The sequence below is a fragment of the Schistocerca gregaria genome, chromosome 1 (genome assembly GCF_023897955.1).
Source record: "Schistocerca gregaria isolate iqSchGreg1 chromosome 1, iqSchGreg1.2, whole genome shotgun sequence".
In the NCBI taxonomy this organism is placed as follows: domain Eukaryota; kingdom Metazoa; phylum Arthropoda; class Insecta; order Orthoptera; family Acrididae; genus Schistocerca; species Schistocerca gregaria.
Window position 1 is genome coordinate 986,818,781 of NC_064920.1, and position 20,814 is coordinate 986,839,594.

Here is a 20,814-nt window from a genome sequence, read left to right on the forward strand (position 1 = left end):
TTGTGGAGTAAGTTACAGGAAACAAGGAGCAGAGATTGCACTGCTCTCCGTTAACAAAAACGGTGCTTAAAATAAATATTCCATTTTATATTTTATTCGCATTCTACATTCTTCTTCAATGAAATAATTTTGGAAGATTTAATTATGGATTCTGGTCTTCCTTGTGGCATTCTCCATTCTGGTATAACCAATGAGTGAGTGTACAGACAATTTATCTACATACTGACTGAGTAAGACCAAAGCTTCTCTGGCGTTTTCTTCAGACTGGCAGATGTAATTTTACTTTCCAATTCAATTAACACTTCTCAAATTGTTCGCCTTACATATATGTGAGATCAGTTCTACTTTTATTTGTCAACTAGGTTTTAGCTTTACTTAAATCTGTGAATAAGCTCTTCATTTCAGTACCAACTTTATAACATGTCTACCCCATCACTTACATCTGCCTTAAGCATATTTGTACAATAATAGTTAATTTTATCCATTGATATTCTACATTTTTCTGCTAAACACAGGAAATCTGGTGTTGAACCTGCAGGTAATATGTAATTCACTCCTTGTCACACTTGCTAATTAGAATTACCTTCCTCATTTCTTGATATTCTTTTTTTGCACCTGTAGTTACCAATGTTATGTAATAACATTCAGTGATTCCCTCCTCTGTGTCTACTGAATTGAGAAGTTCACATGTGTTTGTCATCAGGATATCCAAGACATTACCGTTCCGAGTCCATTCTCTGTCTGCTGAAGGTAGTATTGAAGCAAGTACAAGATCACTTCATTCTCTGTCCCTGCCATTTGTTATATTATTTTACACTTATATTATTTTGCACTCAGTGATGGGAAGAAACTGATGCTAAAAAAGAAAGTTCATACAATGGAAAGACGGAAGCTCACTTGAATTTAAATAAGAGTGAAAAGAATTCATCTTCACCTCACATTTAAATTCATAAAATTATTAATGCAGGAATTGTATAACAGATTCTGTTAAACACTACTAATAGAATAGAATGAAGGTTTAATTATTAGAGACAAAATTGGAGCTGGCTGGTCACCAATACATGGATGAGCAAGCTATTCATAATACATTAAAATCCCCTCCCCAACAATTTAACACTCATTAATAATAAGGCAATGAGTGAGAGTATAAGCTGGAGTGGACAAGGAGTGAGACATCACATTGAACATATATTACATACATCTGCTGAATCTAAGTCTAGTGTATTACACTATTCACTGACTCACTTGGTTTAAAAAAGGAGTGGGGGGATTGGTCTCCCCCCCCCCCCCCCCTCTCTCTCTCTCTCTCTCTCTCTCTCTCTCTCTCTCTCTCTCTCTCTCACACACACACACACACACACACACACACACACACACACACACACACACACACCAGTAAGAGAATTTTTTCATCAGCTCTGATTTCAGAGTGTAAAGTGTGAAATACTTAAATTTAAATAACATGCACCTCATACTAAGGAGATATACAACACGGAATATATGATTTTCTATCAGGCATCAGATAGTAAATGGAGATTCGCCAAACATGGACTGAAGAGCAACAATCTTTACATTTTCCTACTGCAAGGCTTATTTGCTTACATTGTACATTGGTATATCATAACCCCAATAAGTAAAAATCCAAAAGCATAGTCATAAATGAAGAACAACCATGTAACACTGAAATTATTTTTATTACAAATGGCAAAGGATGGACAGAACCGATTTCCTATATGGAGAGTGCTGCTATTTATACAAACACTAAACTCCCAGACTAAGCAAACGTTACAAGCATTGTAAATTTTGAGAACTAAACAACAAATAATTCATGATGGTCACTTTTGAATTGGTGTCCCACAGCAGTCTAGCTAGCAATGCTAATGGCTATGCCATGCTGCATGCAGCTCATATCATGGCACTGCTCCCTTTCCTGGAGAAATATCAAGATGCTGTTTCAGAAGCCCTCATTGGAGCCGACTACAGCACCCTTTATCGAGATCTTGTCAACGGTCCTCTGTACAGCAATGTTGGCAGAGCCTCTTCATTATGGAGAAAAGAGAAGGTAGCTTCTTCTGTTGTTTGGCAATCATCTTTAGTTCCCTTGAATGAGAAACCCTCATCATCAGTCTGCATTTCACGATTGTAGTAGGAATTCCTCTGGAGGTCACTGATGATGTCTGTGTGATCTTGTCTTCTTGATGAAAGGTCATAATCTTTGACTTCAATTGTCACGACCGACAAACCACAAAGAACAATATATGGTTCAAAGTTGCACAGTATTAAGTTTTCTGATAGTCTCACTTACCAAACAGGCATAAAAGTCCATACAAAGTCTCCCAGGTTTTATCTCACTGTCCCGTGATTCACATCACAGTGCTATCAGTCCTCCTCCTGGGCATCCAGGGTCCATATGTGAGCTAGCTGTCTTGCTTCATCAGTCTTGGTGACGGGGGTGCTTCAAGTAGTCAACCTGCTTATAATACATTTGAAACAAGAACAGTGTATCAACTTTCATTTTGGCCTCACAGTCAGAGAGAGAAAAAAATGGAGTTAGGCCTGTACTGCCTCGCTCTGCTGCGTCATATGAGAATGTCATGACGGGCAGCACTGCATCCTAATCTCTCTTTTGACATCAACGTGCATCAAGAGCATATCCAACAATGTCTTATTAAAGCATTGTACGAGGACATTTGCCTGTTGGTTGTAGGCAATTGTTATCTTGCGGGTGATGTCACAACGTGAAATTACATCTGTTAATAGTCTTGACAGGAAATTTGTTACACGATCGGAGATTATCAAACGTGGTTCTCCGTGCTTCAAAATAATGTCTTCTGCCATGACTCTTACAATTTCCAGAGCTTTAGCAGTGAGCACAGATTTGTTGACAGTATGGAGCTTGAGGTAGTAATTACTGACTATTATCCATTGATTACTGTTCTCGACTTCAAGAACATACCCAAGAGATTGATTACAGTTCAGTGAAATGGTGCTGCTGAAAACTGGTACCAGAGGTCCTGGAGGTAAAAGTGGCCCGTATTTCTGTCGCTTCCATCCTTTCAATGACTCAGTGTATAATGGTTTGGTACAGCCCTGGCCAGTGTATGGCTCTACCTTGAGTTTTCATGAATTCCGTGTCGTCAGATGCTGTGGAAAAACTCCAGAATAGCTGGCTGTAAGTGAGCTGGGATGACAAGCAACCATTTCTGCATCACTGGATCATAGTTCCTTTTATACAATCTTCCATTTATTAATTGGATGGGTCATCTTCCTTCAATTTTTCTACAGTTTTCAGCTACTAGATTTTCCCTGCATTCAGCACCAATGCCATTTAATGCAGTGATGATAGATTTTGTCTATGTTGCTGTGGTCCACTGAAAAATTCTATGAAAGACAGTTTGTGTTCTTGCGTTTGCATCCATTTTTGTACATCACTGACATCATGCTCCTAAAGTTTTAGCGCCAATCTCACCAGTTGACCCAATGGGTCCTTCTGGCTAGACATCCAGCACAGGTAACAGTGCTCCATTATAATGGTGAATTGTTTGCTTGTTGATGGTCCACACAACTGCAAGGCACACTGTCTCGGTTACAGAACAGTCCCTCTTGGATTTGGAGAGTATTCTGGAAGCATAAGCTATTGCCTTCTGAGCACTTTCCTGAATTTATACCATACTTGCCCCCCTGTCCCAAAACCACGAGTGTCAGTGTACAGTGTCATCTTCGCATTCTTGTCCTGGAACCAAAGAATATGTTATAACTTACTTAAGGAGAAGGAATGGTCTCTCTATCACTTCAAGGGAAAATTTGTCATCACCCTGCAGTAATTTTTACAATTCCTTTATACATCACTGTAGTATGAGCATCTTCTGACAAAACTTCTCACATCATGAATGTACTGAAGAGTCTGACACCCCATGACTGCTGTCAGTTTTTGTGGCATGTGATGGGTTCCATCACCATTCATCCATTATGTGCCCCTAGCTTTTCATTTTATGGATGGCAAAGGGGTACTTTTTTTGGATTCAGTCAGAGGCCTGTAGTCTTAAGACATATCAACACGATTGTCAGGTGGCTTAGATGTTCTTCAAGTATCTTTAAAAAAAATGACAGTATCACCCAGATAGCAAAGGCATGCCATCCATTTAATGTGTTGGAGCAGGTTGTCCATGCTATGCTTGGAGGTTGCTAGAGTAATACATAAGCGAAACCGCTTAAGTCCCACTGGCCATCAGGATATATGAAGCCGATCCTTTTCTGGCCAGCTTCTATTTGCCAGCAGCTTGTCTAAATGTCCATAGCTGAGAATACTTTGCTTCCTTCAAGCAGTCTAGGACGTCATCAATATGCAGCAACAGGCACACATCATTTTTCACAATTTTGTTCAGTTGTCAGTAGTTGAGGAAGAAATGCCATGTGCCATACTCCGTCTACATGGAGACCACAGAAGCAGACAGAGGACACTTTGAAGGTCCTCTGTCATCATCTTGCAGCATGTTCTCCACTTCCTCCCAAATTATCCATCTGCCTGCTAACAACACCTTGTACGAGTGCTACTAATAAGTGGATGATCCCAGTTTTGATAAGGTGTTTTACCCTGGGCTGTTTGGCCCATCTTCACTCCATTCTGGATTCATAATCATCAGAAAACTGATGCAGAATGGCTAGCAGTCACCAACGTTGCACCTCTGTGATGCCAGATCCTACTGGCAGTTCAAAAGTACCTTCCTCCAATGCGTTGTTCACAGTGGTAGCAGAGCCCAATTCTTTGTCGATGGCACTAAACTGCCTTTCTTGCACTGGTTCAGATGTTACCACACAAGTACCTTTAGAGATGAGTTGTGGCTGCTCGTGATAATTAGTGATTGAATGTTGCCCTTGACCACTCTGCACTGCTGACAATAGTCGCTGGCATGTAGATATCTTTTTTGAGTTCTGTAGCTTTTGCTATTGACAAAAGCTTTACAGTTTAACTGAGCAATTCAAATGACGATTGGAACTCTTCTCATTTACAGTGGCTGGATAACAATGTCTCCAATGGCATAAAACTGCCCAAAGCAGTCATTGTTATGTGTGCTTGCTGGAAAAGCTCTGTCATTCTGGAACCATTATTTTGCACACTGTATGACTGCTTGTGAAGCCTGAAGAAGTCATCAGAGAATAACATTGTAACTACATTAGACTACAACAACAAATTTGAAAGGCTGTGTTATGTTTTTGATAGTTATTCTTGAAATGCATGTTTGTGTTGGCTGGACGTATTTCCCATTACCAGCCATCAGTACAGTCACTTTCATATCACAAACATAAGCCGCTGTGTCAAGTAGCACCCAGACAGGTTGGCCATCATTAGTACATCAATTAGTTTTCTTGACATCTTCACGACTGTTGTCCATGCAGGATTTTCTTCTGTGGTGGTCTCACATCCATAGATGGTTACCTTGTTTAGTTTTCTGAATTCAGCAGCTAAGCATTAGAGGTACCTCTGTACATCAAAGGCGAACAGCTTCAGCATGTTGAAGAGTGAACTTGCCAGGGCACGGCAATGAGTTTTGTCTGATAGGTTAACTATAATCGTCTGCAGTTGACTAGAGTGTAAAAAACAGTTGTGATGATTCAATGTTCAGTGATATAGCAGTCACCAAACATTCATTTTTCTCTGCAGTAGCATACAATGTGTCATCAGTGAGAACATATTGGCATATTGTCCTTCATCCTCAAAATGTCTCCTCCTGCATGGCATTATACTTGGTGGAGGAGATGGATGTATATGCACTGGTCAGATGCTGCATTATGTGGCTGCAGCACATGCCCAAGTTGGCCAAGTTCATTCTTACTGGTGCATTTGATTGTTGGCAGAGATTGGTCCTAAAGACTGATATATTACTTCTTCAACATTCTCTATTGCCTCCTGACATATGGTATCGACATTCATAGCTGCTCTCTCATTTCCCAGTTACAACAGTTCTGACTGCCATAAACTTCTCCATCTCTTCTCTTACCACCTGGATCACGAGGTAGGTGACATGGCGGTGATCTCAAACAATTACCGTAAGGACCCCATTCCTGGGACAGTCATACTGTTTTGTATGACTTTTTTTGTTGGATTTCCTTGATGTGCTGGCAACACTTGATGAATTCTTCGGTTCTTGTGACAGCCTCTACCAGAAGAGATTCGTAAACATCTTCGATGACTCCTTTTATCAAGAGACAGATTCTGTCGCCTTCTGTCATATTTAGATTCGCAATGTGGCTTACAGCCAAAACATTCTGTATATAAGACTACTGTTTTCCTGTGACATTAGGCCCTATTCTCCAATTGTTGTTCTGCTAAGGAGACTTGCTGCTGTTTGTTACCAAATTTTTTCTTCAGATCAGCCCGAGATTTGTCCAAGCTATTGACTATCTCTTCATTATTCTCAGACCAATGCTGGGCTGTGTCATCCAGCCGAAAGCATACATTTGCCAAACACTCAGGATCTCCAGTAAGCTATGTCACATTGTAAACACGCAAAGTTCAGTTCTGAAAGCAGGGTCCTCAACTGAGTGCAACAATTAGCACTGAGAGCACATTTATTACAAACACCAATGTACAAACAGAACTGAATTCATGGACACACAATGTTGCTGTTTATAAAAAACCTGAATATCCCAGAATATGCAAACATTACAATCTTAATAAATTTCAAGAAACTTACAAGAAATTATAAATAGTAAATAAACACTACTATATTTCTGGAAGAATAAATCGACAGTAGCATAGATTACAGAAGAAAGGAAAGATCTAGAAAGAAACAACATCAAAGAATCAGAAATAGCAAAAAGAAACCATTTTTAAAATAAAATACTAAATTTGGAAGGCATTCAAATCAGAATAAATAAAAAAAAATCGGGAGCAACATTGACAGAAGAAAGGAAGAGACTTCATGGGGAGGAAATGAGGGAATACCAGAAAAATGAAACAACAAAAAAAGAAAGTTGAGGAACTGAAGTTGTTAATGTGATCCTAGTTGGTCAATATGATTGTAAAAAACTGGTGGTGGTCAAGTTTGACGAGGAGACGGCAGCACAGCAGCCAGCGACACTAACTGCTACACAGCAATGCATGCAGCACAGCTTGTGGCATTGTCGTCGTGATCCTTGACCTATGACCTTTCTGTGCATCCATAGATAATAGCGACCTCACGTACTGGTAGTCTGTGGTCCAGGAATTTTAAATTTTTCAAACACTTTCATCTTTTCCTTTTTGGCATTCAGGTGCATGAAACATGTTAATTCAACTCTTAACTGAACAGGGCCCAAAAAGTGCATCACAGTTTTGAAATTAAGTTTAGTCTATTTCATTAACAATGCAGATCAGTGGATCTCTCATATGGCAAGCATACTGCCAAATGGGGTGACGTTGACTGAAAAGTTCAAAAAAATTTCTATTAAATGACAAGGAAACTTATTTCTGTTGTGATATTTACCGTTCAAAAGTTAATTTGTGGAATGGCTAAATGTGTAATACTCCTAAGCTCTATCTTCAAGGAGCATTTTTTCCTCCAGTTTTATAATGAGGCAAAACTTTTACTTGTGTGACCAGAATGAATGCACTGGTCCTTCACAATGACAGATAAATCAATAACAAAAGATAATCTATTATACTTACTATTTATAGAACCATAAATTAAACTTTGCAAATTCTTGGTGAAATCAGGATGCAGCAGACAGTCTTGTCTTGAGCAGTTATTATATGAACAAATGTCCAAAACTCATCTCTGTTCTTAAGTTAAAGGTGTGTGGTAGTATGCAACCCCTAAAATAGGTGGAATTATAGCTCTATATGCAGTGTGCAACATATGTCTCAAAGGGGGTGAAAAGACAGAGATAGCCGATTTATAATTCTATGGAAGTATCCTGAACAAGATGGAAACTAAACTGAGCTTATTACAAGTACAAATGGCATGCACTGTAATAGTGACTGCCTTAAATTGGTGGCTAAAGGAAGATTATGGTTCAACAGCTCATATACACTGAGGGTATTAGAGAGAAACTCTGATTTTGATGGATCTTTATCATGCCTTTTCAAAGGAACCATGCCAGCCAATAACTTAAGTGGACTGCCAGACTGACATTTTATGGCTGTCCTCCTGAATAGAAGTGCAGGATCTCAACACTGCACAACCTTTCTTGGTCCTTAATTGGTGGCAAATAAGTGGGAGGTAGAATTATTCACTTACAAATACTGCCACTCACTGATCATTACCCCTGGCAACACCACAGCTGCCATTTCAATGATGGACTCAACTTCTCAGCAGAGGTGGATGAAGTAGTTATGAAATAATTTCCTTGTGGAGATGGTCTAAGTGCAGAGAGATACCTCTTGGCCAAGCCCAGATAAGAAATGAGTTAGAATGAGGCTGGGAGTAATATCTTAGTGCTGGTTTAACCATATGTGATGAAAACAGTGCAGTGCCATTGTACCCCCAACAAAGTTAATATATCATATTAGTCGTAAAAATCTTAACTCGTGTTACAAAAATTATAGGTATCATCAATACCGAACTGAGTGTACTGTTCAGATGAATAACATGAACATATCAGACAACTGATAGGATACAGTCTATAAAAATTATAGCTGTTTAAGTAAGGCATTATTTCAACAACACACATTACTTTACTCAAACAATCAAATACATAAGGCTAAGAGGTTAAATAGAAGGTCCTTCACACATTATGCCCGGAGTATTTCTTGAGCTGATCTAAGAAGCAGCTTGATTATGACAGTGGAAATTAATGAAAAATATGCAAATTAATCCAGTATGCTCAAAATATAATGTTCACACTTATTGTGGGACCAGTACCATGTATCCATCAGCGACTCTTATTACCCCACTTATCCAAAACTTAGATCTATAATTTTTTAGTTAGCAAATAGATAACAATAAATGATGACTGATGTCATTCTGAAGTGGTTCTCCTTATGTAAATTTTCAGAGCAGTGCAACAGAAAGAATAATGTGTTGCCACTAAATAACTGGCTTGAGTATGTGTATATATCCATAAATTATTTGGAACATCAATATTTGTCACAATTAAGTCCTTCATCATTTTTAATTTTGGAGAGCCACAACTGATTCAGGACCAGTAGTGGGCAGAGCATGTGCTTGTAAGTTCAACCGATGATGTCATGTGGGTAAATTTTTGCAGTTGAATTCTCAAGCAGTGCATGGTGTGACTACTTCACTTCTGCTCAAATTCTATGCTTGTTTCTGGGCACAAGTAAGCTAAGCCATTGTGGTAATTAGAAAATTATGTAGACTGTGTTTTCACGAATCTTCAATACTTTTTGGGCTTGTATGGGGTTTCAGCAATTAAAAAATTTGGCAGTACTTTAACATTCTTGTGGACATTAGCATATGGAACATTCTGGTAGAATGTTGCATATGAAATACGATCAGCAGGTTGTAAGGATGTGTGCGCCCCTCCCAATCCTCATCATGGTGAATTATGAATGCAGATCCTATAGTGGGAGGTTAACTTATTTTACCACAATTTCTACAATGTGATCAGTTGATTAGATAATTAATATGAAAACACTGATCAGAGAAGGTCACAAATAATAACCTCAGTTTTTCCCCCACAAATACAAACAAATATGGGCCAACTCAATTAGGTCAGAATGCAGTTCTAAAAAAAGGTCCTACTGTCTATTACGATCAAGTTATAATTCATACCCAACCAGTAAGTCATTTGTATCTCCCAGCATATAATCATTATCTTATTTAATTGCACGTCCCATTTTCAACACAATAGCACGGACTGAGATGCATATGGGAAAGGAGAATTAGAACCTAAGAAGAAGTCAAGAGTAGTGTTTTATGAGCACACAATTGAAGAAACTTTTAAAATTCACAGGAATTTAATGTATGTTAACCTTTCAGTATCACATTTTATTGACATCAGAAAATGACTATACTTCAGAATCACAAACAGATGGAAAATATCAGTACAGCTGCATCAAAGCTAGTTTCATGGGATTTAGAAATTAAGAATTAAAAAAAGGTTTTATCCCAATATTTGCTGCTGCACAATTTTACTTCATACACATATATTAACATTTCCCATACTTATACAAATAGATTCACCATCATATTCAACCCTAATTCATCCTGCCACCCTGTTCCCCCACCCCTCTTTTGTTATTTAAAAAATCAGAGATGGGTGATAATTTACTATTTACTTTCTTCTGCAGGATATCATCACACACAGCATTCCACCTGAAATCATGCAGCTATGAAATTTCAAATAGCTACTTACTGAGGGCTGAGACTGAGTATTACAATAAGAAGAAAAGGATAAGAAGCTTCCCAAATGAATTTGAAACAAATCACTGTAAAAGAGTCAACCCATCATTTACTACCAAGGAAAAAGTTCTTGTTTTTAAACATTGCATTCATTTTATCACATTTGTTTCATAACATGCAGACAAAATAAAAATCCACATAAACATTAATATAATAAACAGGAACTTAACATCACAGGAAATACAAGGCAGAGTTTCTAAATGTTGGAGACTAGATAGGTTTAAAATACAGTTTTCCATCACTGCACTCACCACAGATGAAAATGACTGTACATCCCCTCAACAGTTGTCCGACTTCCAAGGAAACTTCAGTAAGAGCGAGAAAGTTCATTAAATGAAATACTACTAGAAAAAATTTAATACAGAATATTATTTCACTTTATACAACTTACCGCTTATGTGGCTTATCATCTTGAGACTCTCCGACAAAAGCTTTCAGTTCATAGTCCACACCACAAGGTTTTCCTGTATCACCTGGAGCTGGTTGGAGAGTTACTGAAGCAGGACAGTGGGGAGGTAGTTCAAAATAAAATGGATATGCATTTGGTCCTAGTTTCTTGATTAAACGCTCCTGTAAAAGCGTAATTCTGAAGTAAGACAAGTAGCTCTATAAGAAAATAATTCATATAAAATCCTAAATACAGATCCATAACAATACCTGCAGTCTTGTAAGTGGCCTCTTTGATGTGCTGCTATCCTGGGGATAAATCTGTTCTGATGCAAGGTACAAATCTTTCCTGAAAGTAAGTCCTAGGACATCCAGATCCTCACGACCATACCGAAAAGCAGCAAGAACATGACCAAACACCTTCCGGTCTTTAACGTAATCTGGGTCGATAAGTACCACTCCATCTAAAATTAAAAGACATTACCAATATAAAGAGCATGAACATTGGGGACAAGAATCAGCATGTGAGAAACACAGAAAATGAAAATACACTAAAAACATCAAACTGTTAAAAGTATATGTAAGAAATTTTGGCTTTAATAACTAGTCACAAAACACAAAAAATATAGAACAAGCATTCTATCTCAGAAACAATCCCACAATATTTGAAATCTTACACAGTGTCAATTACATAAAATACGTTCAACATACTATGTGATATTTACCTAAAATATTACAACATTTGAAAGCAAATAGCGTGAAAAGAACATCGCCACTGTAATGTGACAAAAGAATTCAACGAGTGGCGAATTGAAGCCCTCAGAATTTAGTAACAGAGAGACACTAATTTTAATTTATTTTCCTTTAAAAATACAAAACCTAAGTACATAAGAGTTACATCTGCAATATATTCCACTAATGAGAACGCAAGAAATTTATTTTAATTTATGGATGTCCATCTTATTGCATGGACCAGGGACTTCATCTGGTGATGTATATAAGAAAGAGTACCACCACAGCTACATCTTCTATGAGACAGGAATAGAAGGGAGAACCGATAGAGGTACTCAGGGTACCATCCGCCACATACCGTCAGGTGGCTTGCGGAGTATGGATGTAGATTTAGATCTTCAGCATGTCTCTATTCTACCACATGACTAGTTTTGGTGGCACATTACCACCATCCTCAGGGCTTGTTTACCAAAGGACAATAACAAAATGCCAATATTTCAAAACTACAGAACTATAAAACAGCTAACATGCAATATTATGGTATGCTATTGTACTAGTTAAAGTAACCTTAAAGTAATATTCTACAAAGCACCAAAAGAGCACATATTTCAGTACCTCCATTTTCTTTCTTGCGCTAGTCCAGAAATGCATAGTGTATGAAACACAAGAACAGAATAAGCCTGAACCACAGTCACAAAATACAGAGCTGTTGTCATATGCAAAACAATGGACATCTGAAAAGGCAACTTTCGCTCCTTTCAAACCAAATCATTAAAACAACACAGTATAAATTTAACTAAGCATTCCAAATATCAGACATAATCCAATGAAAAGTATCCACTGATGTTTAAAGACATATGCCAAAGGTGTATACATGATGTAAGAACCTAATGGTAAAAGCTAACCACAGACCCGTAGCAACTCCACATGAACCACACAATTTTGTGACAATCTGTCTCCATGAACTATGAAGTCCCTCTCTCAAAACTCTTGATAACTGTGTACCCTTAAATAACCAAATACACTGGGCCGCAAATATTATGTTCACCATTACACCCTTGTGTGATAAACACGAACACCTAACCCCATGAAACAAAACTAAAATATCCACTTGAAACAGTATATTCCTCCACAATAATGTCCTCCTAGAAATAAAATCTGAGAACCCGTCTAGGTGCAATTCCTCCCATCCCCCCCCTCCTCCTCCTCCTCCTCCTCCAACACTATACCCCTACCCTGTGTACTGTAATGTTGATGTTATATTTTGTTTTTGGTGTAGAGAACATTTTTAATTAGAGGGTATACTAAGCCTGACATCATATGATGATTGGTGTTTTGCTGGTAGTACTGCCTGGTGTCATTTTGTCATTGACCTAGGTTTTACAGCATCTAGTCCGACCAGTGGGCTCAGGCATCACATCATGTGTTATACTGAAAATAGCAGGAGACCGGAAAGCAAAAAAGTTCCATAAACGTTTTAGAAGCCACTGGTCGGGCTAGATGCTGTAAAACCTACGTCAATGACAAAATGACACCAGGCAGTACTACAGACAGCTGCTTTGGTAAAGAAATGTGCAATGAGTACCAGGATACTTACACTTAGTGCTGTGACCCCCAGCACCATGGTCGACGAGTACAGGACATGGTGTATCATCAGTGAACGCAGAGTAAGGAGAAGCAAACTGGTAAACCAGAGTGGCGAAATACAGCCGCCTGTTAATATTTTCCTTTAGTGCTGTTGCTGCTAGCTATTAATTGGCATAATAGTTTCTGACAGTGTGGACTGTAAGGTTTTGTTCAGTACCGAAATTCCTTTAAATAGGAGCAGCACATGTTGATGTTCTTTTAACTGAGGACTGTGGCGAAATGGAGGGAAAACCATGGAGCACATATTGTGCGCTACAGTTTTCATAGTAAGGAATGGGTGTTTCAGAAGGGAATGTACCGTATTTTTTATTGTTGTTACGCCCAGCCCAGGATCTACAATATTTCCAAACTGAACCTAAAACCCCATAGAACAAACACTCCTCTCCCTTACCCGTTGAGCGCTTGAGATTTTTCAAACATATATTCATTTTGTTGCGCACATCATTCTGAAGAGATTGATACATAAAACATACATGTTTGAGGAAATGTAAGACATGTTATAACCTGTGGTCAAAAGTGTGCCAAAATGCAATGCCACCCACCCCTCTTCACACAGTATCCTATCGCACTGCACTGTAGAACTCAAATGTGTATATTTTATAATAAAAGCCATCAAATCTATATCCAGGACATTGGAAATTAAAATGTCCTGTGGCCCCTCTCTGGCTAACGGTGGACCAGTTTTGACATGCTATCCCCCTAAATAAAAAAATTAAAAAAACCACAACTAATACTGGGTGGGATTATTTGTGACCAGGTCAATAAGAACTCTTCAGAAAGTTGCACTCTTTGGGCTGGTCGATGTGGCCGAGCGGTTCTAAGTGCTTCAGTCTGGAACCGCGCAACTGCTATGGTCGCAGGTTCGAATCCTGCCTCGGGCATGGATGTTATGTCCTTAGGTTAGGTAGGTTTAAGCAGTTCTAAGTTGTAGGGGACTGATGACCTCAGATGTTAAGTCCCATAGTGCTCAGAGCCATTTTTTTGCACTCTTTATTGCCTGAGAGCTAATAACTCTCTCTTTCATACAAGTTCAAATTAAATATAGGAAACACTAAACCAGTAAAGAGAAGAGATAAGCAAGACAGTGGACATTTCTTCATGGAAAACGATAAATGTAACGTAATGTAAGGTAATCGTTAAGTCCCACCATTTTTCTTTTTTTCTCTCTCTAATCTTGCTACAGATTTACACCGTGTGCTTTCCTTTACATGAAAGAATCTACTATCTCATAAAAGTTCGTCAAACATTTTGCTACATGAAAAATTTAAATGACATTGTCTAATACTGAAAAAAATGTTCTTATTAGTAGTAACCATGACTGGTGTGGCTTCTCGATTTGATTACATGTATTTTGTCACTTTCTGGTAGATAAAATGAAATGGCCTTTCTAATATTTCAGCAATTTTAACACACGCCAAATAGGCGCGACTGACTTGGAAAAAATGGTCATTTTTATCTACCTCATCTACATAAATAAGACAGAACATAATTCAGGAAGTACCATTACCAAATGCCTATTAGACCTATTAAAAGCAAAAAGATTTTTGTTACGAAACAGTTTCATATTTCATTCGTATGCCCCAGTTTCTCAAACTTTTATATAACTCTGGAATCATAATATCCTTCCATACAATTTGCGTGATGTCCTCGTTTCTTCTTGTTACCCATTCTAACAAACAATCCAGTTATCACTAATTTTGCAAATATTCATGACGTGGTCAAAACTTAAAACTTATTCTCCGGTTAACTTCACTAACCCTGCCAGAATCACCAGTTCAGTTATCCCGCCTTTATTCTCAGGTTAGTTGTTATTACGTGTTCGTACAACCCGTTTTCCGCGCTACTCCGAGAATAGATTTAAGCGGCTGCTGACCGGGAACTGTACAATTGGCCTTCAGTAGCGTAGCGTTCTAGCAAAAATAATTTTCTTGCATACACCGAGAATATATTATGTAATCTTTCTTACCTGTTTTTCTTGTTAGTGTCGTTTATTTCCGCTCTGGTAGTCTGAATCTATGGATTTCGCTAATAACTACACTTACAATTCCCACACCCAATCAACCACGTGAAACAAACAACGAGTGGCATTCAGCCGTTCATGTTTATTCACCTCAGGATTTAACAGCCCCATCCCCTTTTGTCTACGCGAAAGTTTTTTCATTTCTAGATGGGACGGAGATTCCCCGGGCAGAGACATCACGTACACTATGCAAGCATTCGCATATCATTCAGAAAGCAACTTAGAATGTGTTCAAAAAGGTTCAGAAACCATCAGTGATCCATTTCAATATCATATGAACCACCGATACACCAACGTGTGCTGGATGCTACTTGATTTGTACCTCATGGTTTTTTCTTCAAGAATATGAACTTGGTGCCCCCTTAATTTGACGCCCAAGGCAGATATCCTGGTTTGTCTCCCCTCCCCCGATCCAGTCCTGGCTACAGCTCATCTGATGGTCTACTGGCCTACATATTTATGTATTGTGTACGATTAGAGATCAGATAGTACCAAATTGTCTTAGGCACCCATGCCCAACCCTGAGACAAGGAAGCTGTAGCAGTTAGGTTATATGTATTTAAATCTGTTTTCGGGTTCCTCGGTTTTTTTCTACGAGTGCTTTGTTATAGAGGAATGTGCTGTTTAAAGTGGTTATTTTAGTTTTGTTTCTTGCAATTAGGGGTCGGTGTTTATCACAGAAGAGTGTAATAGTGAAAACAATACTTGAGGTCTGGTATATCTCGTTATTGAAGGGTACATAGTTATCAAGAGTTTTCAGAGGAGGGACTTTTCATTTTTTGGAGCTACGTTGTCACAAAATTGTGAGATTCATATACGTTGCAATGGGTCTGTAGTTAGGCTGTACCATGTTGGTTTCACTTTCACCATTAGGTTCTAACAACACGTAGACATCTTTGGCACACGTCTTAAACATTATTGGACTTTTTTGTTGGATCATGTCTGATATTTGGGACCTTTTGTATACCATGATACATTGTGTTATTTAAATGATTTAGTTAGAAAGGAGCGAAAGTTGCCATTTTAGATGTCCATTGTTTTTACATATGATGAAGCCATGCGTTTTGTGACTTTATTTAGGTTTATTCTGTGTTTACGTTTCATACATTAATGCAGGAAAAAAAGGGGGATATTGACATGTGTGCTCTATTGGTACTTCATAGATTATTACTTTAAGGTTACTTCAACTAATACATTAGAGTACCACAATTTTTTGTGCTCATTGTTTCATAGTTGTTTAATTTTCAAATATTGGCATTGTGTTATTGTTTCTTTGTTTGTTAGTTGGTTGGTTGATTTGGGGGAGGGGACCTACCAATGAGATTAGTCACTGTGTTATTGTTCTTTGGTAAACATGGCCTGAGGATGGCAGTAATGTGCTGCCAAAACTTGTTGTGTGATAAAATTAAGACATTTCAAGGTACAGCTGTGGTGGTACTTTTTCCCCAAACGTAACATTATTTTAGATCAAGGAGACTTCCTGTTTTATATAATGTATTAATTTATACATATATTGCAGGGTGAAATCTTTTTTTAACAAGTTGACAAATAAACTTACTTTGATGGTGAACATGTGTAGCTACTATCTCTAACTTACAGTTATCTGACAAATACATGGGTTGGATAAAAAGTGGTGTTGACACTTCTACAATTCATACCAGATTTATTGACAGATATTCACTATATTACACCCCCTCAATATAATCGCTCAACATCTCTATCACCTTCTCCAACACACATGGAAAGCGTTTTACACTGTCAGCATGTCCATATCTGTCAATGTCTCACAAATACTGTCCTATGCCATGGATGATGTCTTCTCTTGTGTTATAGCATGTGCCACAAGGAGGTTCCTTCATTTTGACGAACAGCTCATAGTTGCAAGGAGTCATATTGGGTGAATATGACGGATGTTCCAGTATCTCTCACTCCCACGTATGCAGGCACAGGGCTCGCCATGTGGCATCATGTATTGCCATGAAGGATGATGGGATGCAGTGCCATAAGGTGTAGTCACTTTCCTCTTAGTATGAGATGTGGGGCATGTCTCAACAAATTTCAGTAGTAGGCTTCCAAAATACAATGTTATTGTGATTGAACTGGCCTCCATTACTATCAGAAAGTATACACTGCAACTGACTCAAACACAGCCATCACACTCACTGCACTACTTCAAATAATCTGCTGCTATCAGCTACAGACAGCATTCATGTCATTTGACACACATCCTTCGTGTTACGGCAGTGTTGCCACCACTTTTCATCCAACCCTTGTATATTTAATATACACATATTTAATAATATTTAATAATATTTAATATACAAATATTTTCTCACCTATGGGATCCACGTGTGTTATATGATCAACAAAATCCCTTTTTCCCAAATATACAGTAATCTGAAAGACAAGAAAACATGACATTAGAAGAATCACATATACAATGTACACTGCAGCAACAAAATGAAATACCTATTACTAATAAATTAAAAATATAAAGCCTAAAAATGGTGCAAACCATGACATTTACAATGACTGCTTATGACTTTGGTTAAGCCTACTGTGACTATAAAAAATATTGAGGACGCAGTATCACTTTCACTTACAATATGGTTGCCATTTCTTTTCCTTTAATGGCCAGAGCGATATTTATGAGAACATTACTGCAGAAGTTGTCTTATGAAACTTTTGATTGTAATTACTATCATGTTGATACTGGTATAATGTGGGTATAGGCATAGTGGTGTACCAGAGCTAAGTGACAACCAACTATTAACTATTAATAAATCTGATATGAAAGCAAGGGCACATCAAAATGATTAAACCAATTGTATGGGAAAACAGAAGCTGAAACTAATACTGTTACAAATTACTTAAAGTATTAGCAGCCATTTTTTTTCTTTAAATCCTTATATCATTTTAAAAATCAGATTTATTAGATGAGCAACTTTCCCAGTGATTTTCTCAACTGTAATAATCTTATTCTGACTAGTACATCATCTTTAACCACTCACTTTTTTGTGATACTTGTATGTCAGTAATGGCAGTTTATTTTCTGTTCCCTCCAGTGAGCAATAAATAATATTTTTCTAAAATATACATTTGTCTAGTTTTAAAACTACTAACCTTGTCAAATCATTATCAAAGGATGTCAACAAACGTGCTAAAAATTACAGTGAATAAGCCATGGTAATCATTTCAGTCCCATTACTTTCTTATTTTTAATTGTACTGACATAATGCCGTTTGTACACTGTTCCTAGACATCAATTTGTCATTTAGATTTCTTCCTTCAACAAAGAATGTTCATTGACAAATATCTATCTATCTATTTGTTTGTTTATTTATTTAAGTCAGAAACAATACAAAACATGACAATTGTCATTAAAACCAAATGAAAGAAACTTTTATCAAGATACACTACTGATGACCAAAATTTTGCAACTTCAATTGCTCTTGGAGCTGCAAGCAAATAATCTGTGCAAGCCACAGCACATATTTGACATTCCAGTAGGTGTTCCATAGTGTGCGTTTCTATGCAGTAACAGTTTGCAGTATCCACAGGTAAGTGCCATTTCTGTAGAGTACTCTGGATCTTTCAGTGCCAGAGCAAGTGAGACCTCCACATGATAGATTTCTACTCATGCCCAATTTGGACGGTTTCCAAAGGGAGAAGTCAGGTAGACTTAACTTCAAGTCAAAAGAATTACAATCATTTACTCTCTACAGCCGCTGCTGTTTGCAGAACTGAAGTAGTGCTGAGGAAACTGTTACTGAACCTCAAGTGCTGCTGGAATGTGTCCATGTAACTGACGATTCTCCTGATGATCCTGATTCGCTATCCCCGCACTAGCAGCTACTTGATGATGAACATATGGTGGCACTATGCCTCTTAGCTGGTTCCAAACAACTTGTCAGAAGCCTTCATGTTTCATTCAGCACCTTGTCAACTATGTTTATGTGCATACATTTGTACCAGATTGGTGCACACACACACACACACACCCACGTTGTAGCACTGTAAAATAGCGCTTGTTTTTTCTCAGGGTTAGTGATTGAGAGCCCATTGTGCGACGACGAGTGATCTCTTGAAGGATATAATTTCTTCCATCTTTATTCTTGTATTCTCACAGTGCTACTTTTCGTTGATCGGGTGGTTGGACGTGAAGGGACTAAACAGCAAAGTCAACAGTCCTTTGAATTAGGGGAGGTTAATAAAGAATTTGTGATGTCCACAAAGCACATTTTCTGATGATGGAAGTAGGTGGGAGACATAATACCATGACATGGAAGGCACTAATGCCAGAGCTGGGAAAGAATTTTCAGAAAAGTGTATGGACTGTATCAATATGTAAGACAGAGCAGACAAGGAGTCTCTTGGGGCTCATCCAAGCACCAGCCCCCCCCCCCCCCCCCCCCACACACACACACACACACAAGTCTGATGAAGGGCAAAGACAGTTACCGAGCAAAAAACCTTTTCTTGTTCACAGATTCAGAAGACAAAGCTAGAAGTCTAAAAATGTAATGAAAATCAGCTGGACCATCAATGATAAAAACAAGAGGGGAGAAATAGGTAAGATAGTAGCTGGGCACCCCAATGCTGTGCAAGGGAAGGGAGTTTTCCCACCTACAGCCAGCCTTCCCGTTCTTGCTCCAGTGTAGTCAAGGTGTTAATGATCACCAACTATTTAATAGGGTGCTACCTCTAAAATATAAAATATGGTGTGGCAGAAACAGAGACAAACTGCAACAAAAACCAATTAAAACACACAAGACAGGGATGAAAGGGTGAGCTAGTCAAAGAGGTAGGGTCACAAGTACCCCAGACCCTGCATGCAATGGGACATGCTCCAACCCCAAACATGCTGCCCCTGTCACAAAGGTAGTTTAAAACCTTGTATCTAAAATAAAAACTACTTTAGGGCTCCAATGGAGAACTAGCTCTACTGGCGAAGAATCATTCTACCAGGACATGAACTAGTGTCTAAGTCATCACTACAATGTGAGGGTGGCTTGTTATGCTAAATAAAACTATGGGTTAATCCAGTATGAACAACACAGAGGTGACAGAGCGGTGGAATTCCTTGCAGGAGGAACGGAAAGGAGAGTGCCAGACTGTGTAGTCTCCTTGATGGTGCAGAGCTTAGTAGAGGGGGCAGTAGCCAACCATGTCACCTATCTCCTAGTGAGCAGGGGACTTATTTTGCACCTGCAAATCTAATGGCAACCTGCAAAGCAAACAGGAGAGGGGTGCGTGCGGGGAACAGCGATATCTCTCAGATATCCATACAAACTGAGGCAAAGAGGAGGACAACTGAGCAGTCAGTATGACTAAGTTCAGTGAGAAGGTCATGGATAACAGAGACTACAGGGTGATGATAACATCGGTCAATGGCCTGAAGTCTGCTCACTGTGTTGCTAGACATCGAAACATGGTCAAGGGAGGTCTGTTTAATAAAGTGTAGGGCTCTGCTAACGGCTATCACCTCCACTGTATAGACACTATAATGCCTTGGCAACAAATCGCGTTCCTGACCAGGTCTCACCTTATCCATAGTTTCAGAGCTACCAGTGTAGAAGTGGTAGCGCCCTGATCCTGAATAACTGAATGTAACAGGTGCTGAAAGGCCATGAGGGCAATAGACCTTATGACCTAGAAAATCAGTCCTAATTTTTTGTTTGG

General features: G+C 38.5%; 1 protein-coding gene across 2 annotated transcripts in view; it reads right to left on the minus strand.

Annotated features, from left to right (window-relative positions):
• LOC126277886 (beta-arrestin-1) overlaps positions 1 to 20,814 on the minus strand; it is a 437,142-nt gene that overhangs the window by 36,135 nt on the left and 380,193 nt on the right. For both annotated transcript variants that reach the window (XM_049977439.1, XM_049977447.1), the window contains exons 4-6: positions 17,469 to 17,529; positions 11,004 to 11,197; positions 10,738 to 10,916 (exon numbers count right to left, since the gene is read on the minus strand). In XM_049977439.1, coding sequence (XP_049833396.1) covers positions 10,738 to 10,916; positions 11,004 to 11,197; positions 17,469 to 17,529 — 434 coding nt within the window. The remainder of the gene's footprint in view (positions 1 to 10,737; positions 10,917 to 11,003; positions 11,198 to 17,468; positions 17,530 to 20,814) is intronic.